Genomic DNA, 6,814 nt, shown 5'->3' on the forward strand with positions numbered 1-6,814 from the left:
TTTTTTTTTTTTTTTTTATGAAAAAAATCTACAATCTATACATTTATTTTTGTACAATAAGTAGGTTTGATACGTTAATAATAAAAGGTTAACATGAATCGTGTGATTAGGGAGTGGTAACACACCATAGTATTATACGTAATAATTATATAATGCATATAAGTACTTTATTTTTATCAACAATTTACTTCATTATGTATCTGTTTTTAATTTAGTTTTAAATGTATTTTTATTGTTTTGACAAAGGTTATACTTTTTGAACTTAATTAAAAAATATTCCTACCATTGTGAATTTTGGAACATAAAAAATGAATGTTTCTTCATTTCTAAAAAAAATAGGTCTCACATTTTAAAAATTTGTTGTGCCCCCTCGGCCACCAAAGTCTGAACACGCCAATGATTATTTGTCTTATAATATAATATTCAAATTGCAACATTTTTCTATAATTTTTGTCTTCTACACCTTTACATAATTAATGAAAGAAACCCGCCATGCTAATATTTTAAATTTCGTGACTTAGGGCCAGTTGCACCGTCTACGGTTAAACTTCGCTTAAGCTTAATCAGCTGAAAACAGATATTTAACCGGGCAAATTCGGCCGATTAAACTCCGGTTAACTTTAATCAGAGACGGTGCAACTGACACTAAGTGTTGTACAAAGTTTAAATTTAAAAAAAAAAACAGTATCCTTTTTAAGCAGCTTAGACTTTACACTTGGAAATTAAAGTTTATCAAAACTTAGTTTCCTTGTATTATATAGTTTACTGGAAGTCAAACAAAAGTTGACAACTTTTATTTACAGAAAAAAACTGCCTCTGAACCCAATGGATAGAGGAGTTCTTACGGATGGTGCTGATTACATTTTTTTGGATGGGCGTCCTACCCCATTTGGAATGAAACAAAAACGAAAACTTTTGCTTCAAAGAGAATATGCTGTAAGTTATATTGAGTGTTATAAATATAAATAATAATTATAATATATTTTAATCATTTTTAGAAAAAAATTGTTCAACTCAGTGAAAGTTTAGACATTGCAAAAGAACGGTATGCGATGAAAGTTGGAGAAGAAAAAGAAAAGATAAAACATGTATTAGATAGAAAACTTAGGCCCAAAGGAAATAAAAATACTCAGGAAAAATAGTCTTCATTTATTTATTATAATTCAAAAATATTTAGGTAGAAAATACATTTTGTACAGAAAGTTATCATTTAATTCATTGTAATAAAAACAATTATACAAACTTTTTACTGGAATATTTTTGTACCTAATCAAAATGCATTCCAGAATACACAATTATCCACATCACCTAAAATAAAACAAAACAGTATAATTAATTTAATTTAAATTAATGAAATATGCATTGTTAAATTTAAGTATTAATTTGATTCTTAATATGTTTCTAAACATATTAAGGGCCGTTCTTATAATGTCTGGTTAAGTGTCTGATAACGCTAACCGGCAGAATTTCTTTAGAGTTACCAATAGAAGTCTGCCGGTTAATCTTAACCGATATTGTAAGAACGGCCCTAAGAGAACTTTGCTAAGGTTAACTGAAATTAATACAGAAATACAATTTAAATTTATGTTGAGCTATTAGTTATTAGTTTAAAATATATTATTTTATTGATAATACAATTTGAATGTGTACAAAATCAGAAAAATTACATATTTTTTTTTTTAATCCAATTATAAATTGATATCTTGAATAGTTTAATTTAATATAAAATTATATATTATTGTTGATTAGTGGAAACTCTGCTTGGCAACGGATAGGATGTCGCCTTTGATATAATATAATCCAATAGATTGATTATCTGTGCTGTAATTCGATGTGAATCAATAATATTTTGATATGTTTGTATATACATGTATAGAATTGAATAAACCAACTGGGGATAGTGTGGCAATATAGTCGACTCTGTCAAGATTTATTGTGTTATTTTATTTATTAAAAAATAACATAAACAAAACTATATATATATTAAGAGGACGTCATACCCACATATTGTGTTATCTCTGTCTTACTAACACATAACATTTCAAAATTAGCCGTTCAAGATGTGTGTGATTAGCTTAAATATTAGAGTTAGTTTACCTCAATTTTAATTTGTAAGCAAGTTATAAACTTATGAGAAATACCGTATTTAATTGATATTGCAACTTTTTATTGTTGTCAAGTAAATTAAATCAAATTAAATATGTACACAAATTAGACTAATTACAGTCTTCCTATTTAATTTCATATTGCCATTTTTTATACTTTTTTAAATTTTAGTATACTTCACGTGATAAAGTATACAAATTATTATTTTATAGGTAATTTTTGAATAAAAATATAACTAAAATTTAAATTTTCTTATGGTATTTCTTAAGAGCAGAGAAGCGTTCTAAAGATACGGTCATACAGTCATATGAGTGTCGTGATATTATTAATGCCGGGTTATTCTTTTATCATTGAACACTAATTATTTCAAAAAAATCTACACTTTTTGAAATAATGAGTGTTCAATGATAAAAGAACATACTATGACCATATGATCACTACATATTATGATCATAACAATAATCATAATGTTGTAATATTTTGTGTTATTCAAGATATTTGTGTCTTATACGTTTTATTATTTATATTTTAGTTAATTATTATTAAAATTTTAAATCATTCACATATGAATGTATTCATAAAAGTCGCACGAGAGACTTAGTAGAGGCCCAGTATAATTTTTGTTAGAAATAAAATTAAATAAATAAATGTAATTAAAAGAAGGTGAGCAAGTGAGTATTGCTCTGATGTACATTAGGTGTCGTGTGGGTAACTGTAATAACTAATGCATGTTTTCAATTTAAATTCAATTATATAAAATCATTGTTTACGAAAAACGATACTGAGCTAAGACGGTATGAACTGATTATGCGTAAAAATTCTCATTTTTTCAATTTGAACCTCTTGAATGCACCAACTATCTTCACTTTCCCACCAGGAAAGTTACTAAAGTTGAAAATCAATGCATTATTTCAACTACTGATCGTCAGCCAAAAAAAAAAAACACATACATCATTGTATTATTGTAAAATAAAATACATTCATTGTAGCCGCTCAGAATCTCAAATATTAATAAAATAAATTTTATACCTTCAATTACTCTAAATAATGATTTTTTTAAAATTTAAACGTGACAACAACGTACAACAAGTCTTAAAATATTTGTTTAAATTAATCCACTATAGTACCTACTATACCAATAATAAAGTGTTATTTAACATGTTACAATGTTATATATATGTAGTTTTAAAAGTGCTTGAGTAAAAGTATTCAAATTTCAATAACTTTTTTAAGTAGGTAGGTACTCATATACGTATTTTAAATACTTTTAAAAAATTACATGGATAAAGCATTTTAAACAATTCTTAAAGTATCTGTATAAAAATAAAATATTAACCAAATATTTTACTTTCTGAGCGGAGTGATAACTGATAAATGTATTGATCTTACAATGATGTGTATTTTATTATTTTATTCCCTTTCATCACCTTTTTGGACGGTAAAAATGCTTCGATTGTCTTCAACGACATCTTTTCTAGTAGGAAAGTGAATCTAATTGGTACTTTAAGGGTTCAAAAGTAAAAAATTCACAATAGTTTTCAACAGTGTCAAGAAAAACCTACTAAAAATTAAGGGAAACTGATATTTTATGCAAAACCAGTTTTGGAAAAAAAATCGATTTTGTTTTTTAGTGTAACTCTAATGGTTAAAAAACAACCGTATAGATACATGAAATGTTCACTGAATGTTTATATTAGCAATTTCTATGCACCATACAATTTTCGAGATATTGCGACTCTTTTTGAGCTACATATAGGCATAAGAACATTTTGAGTTTTATTAGTTTATTATCGATAAAAAATGTTCACCTTGTCAAAAAACTTGAAAATGTAATACAACGTTCCTCATAAGTTTTAGTTAGTGGAAATTAATAAAAAAAAATTCTCAATCATTTTTTATGAGCGTCTGAAGTTAAATGTTGACGAAATTCATTAAAACCACGAAAATTGACAAATAATTTTGAGTTAGTAAATTCATAAAAAACGTCCATGTACATCTAAGATTTTTATACAAGATTTCTCTTAAATTTTCCTACACTTAACAAAAGAAAAAAGTTTACCGGAAAGTCAAATTAATGTGCACCCCCTCTACCCCCACATTAGATCCGCACCTGGTTACATAATATTGTATAATGTACATGTTGTTAAATTAGTTACCTAATTCATGTTGTAAATATAATTATAGTAGGTATTTTCCATAGAGGAATCACACAACATTTAAAATATGGAGTATACAAAAATTTAACTACCTAAAATAAATCCGGTTGATAATGATTATAGAATTAATATTAAAACATTTTAATGAACAGATTATAGTATGGATGAATCTCATAGAGTGTGTTAATGTGTTCAAGGATTATTAATTAAAGGATTCAAATCCAATTGATACAAATAACTTACTGATGGAGATTATATATTGAGTTGACCGTACACAAACCATTGCTTAACTTATGTAATGGACATTTTGTATTTGTAATTTGTGTGTGTTAAACTAAACCGGTTACACCAGTGTAGCTGTTCTGAGCTTTAATGCATCACTACCCCACTCCTTACAATTGATAGGAATAATATATATTTTCGACAAAACATCAATAATAACAGTTTAATATCAATATTTAAATTCTATGAATAGATTATAGATATATCGAAATGTACATAACTACATAAGTTCAAAATGGTATACATCAATATTGATCACCTATACCTACTTTGAGATAATTTTTATTTATTTATTTAAATTATAATCGCCTGAGGGCATAGCACGTAGAGTACAGATGTACAAGTGAGTACTGATATTAACGCAGTTAAAGATTTTTAGTAAGTTTTTTGTGTCTAAGCTCGCTTTAGGTTAGGTTAACTTGAATAGTAAATTGAACAAATACACGGAAAAGTACTAAGTATTGCCTATAACCTATAAACAAATACTATATTAGTAAAAGTTTTTTGTATTTTATATAATATTCCAAGCATATCAATGAAACAAAATCTAAAATATTATTGGTTATTTCTGAAGAATAGATAAATATAATTTTATTTATAATTAGTAGCATAGCTCTTCATTATAAGCTCATTAATCGCAAGACGTAAAATAAAACCAACACAACAAATGTATTTTAAACTATGTATATTTTGTCAACTTAATGAATATACGAAGAAAATCGTCAACCAGATTAAATTTAATACGATGCCATCAATATAAGTGTTATAACGGCCAGACACTCTGCAAATAAGAATTTCATGGTCAAATCAAGAATTTCAAGTTGGTTCCCGTAACGTGGGCGTACATGATTCAAATACGAAGGCAATGTTTGGTTAACACTTTAAATAACAAATTTCATATGTGTTCAGGGTAAAAACTAATTCTTTGGGCGTGCAATTAAAACTATAAAACCTTCAGAATAGTAATAAGTATTATATTTAAGGGGCCTACGTGCATGCGACAAATCAACAACTGAGGTTAAGTGGTACAAAATATATTGGGTTAGAAGTTTATTTTTTTTTATAAATTGAAACTAAAGTTAAAAAGGGGGAAAGTAAATAACCACTCTAGTAGGTATACACTATAAGTTTCTAGTGTACTTCGTAATTGAGTAAGTCACTTCATAATGTATGTATTAAGTTTGAATTCAATGATATATCAATACCTAACCTAACTTTTAACTAACCGGTCCATTTATTAACCTATATGCTAGGCTAATGAGGGGAGTGGGCCCATCTGTCCCCCTTAAATCCACCACTGTGGTAGATTGAATTAACTGTTGGAAAAAAACATTGCATTTTAAAATTTTATTGTATGTAAGTATAATATATAATAGAATACGTTAAAAATTTCAAGTTCCTAAATTTGATTTTCAAATGTAGGTATTTAAAAATGTGCATATATGTATATTTTTTTTTTTTTTGATTTTAGTATGAACTACTTACGAGGAAAAATGTATTACATTTTTAATTCTTAGCTGTAAAATTTAAAATTTAATACATTTTTAACTACAAAATAATGTGCACATTTTCGTAATTTTGCAGAAATTAGTCAAAATTCGTACATCAAATAATTCTTTTTTAAAAAACGTGCCTATAAGTATCTTTATTTTTTTAAATATCCATAGTAAATACTTATGAGGAACCTTGTATTAAATATCCAAGATTTTATACATAGTGAAAATTTATTTTTAAAAGTATTAGGAATTTTTTACTTTTGACCCCCAATTTCCAAAGTACCAACTAAATCCACTTTGCTGCCATAAGCCACCTTAGAAGAAAAACACACATCATTGTATATCATCGTTCTGTTCAGAATCTAAAATGTTAATTTATTTAAAAAAAAAAAAAAACAATATTGTAAAAAACAAAATTATAGAAATTGTATTTACGTTTATATTTTAAATATTAATATACAATTTATATCTTAAAATTACGTACCTAGGTACTTATTATCTATTTTATTTATCTAGAATGATTATTATAATAATTATTATTATTGAATTTGTAATGAAAATGAGTTCAACCTACTGTATTAGTAATAGAAAAATAACCTTAGAAATAGATGCTGACACACTGTCTCTGCTCAGAATCGTTGTTCGTATACAGTGACCTATCATTGAATTCAAATTGCATACACATCTGGTAATTACAGTAATCTGTACTGACGTCGGAGATACCCTTGGATATACCTACTGCAGAGAGGGTTCTTCGGTTTTTATATTATTTTC

At 26.5% G+C, this 6,814-nt stretch overlaps 1 protein-coding gene across 1 annotated transcript; it reads left to right on the plus strand.

The window, feature by feature from the left end:
* Positions 1 to 726: 726 nt before the first annotated feature.
* On the plus strand, positions 727 to 1,822 carry LOC100569414 (39S ribosomal protein L52, mitochondrial-like; the record flags this gene model as incomplete). The annotated part of the gene is made up of 2 exons (XM_016802203.2): positions 727 to 936; positions 999 to 1,822. Coding segments are annotated over 2 exons (354 nt in total), but the record flags the coding sequence as incomplete, so codon positions are not given.
* Positions 1,823 to 6,814: the final 4,992 nt, after the last annotated feature.

The sequence above is a fragment of the Acyrthosiphon pisum genome, chromosome A1 (assembly GCF_005508785.2).
Source record: "Acyrthosiphon pisum isolate AL4f chromosome A1, pea_aphid_22Mar2018_4r6ur, whole genome shotgun sequence".
NCBI classification, from domain to species: domain Eukaryota; kingdom Metazoa; phylum Arthropoda; class Insecta; order Hemiptera; family Aphididae; genus Acyrthosiphon; species Acyrthosiphon pisum.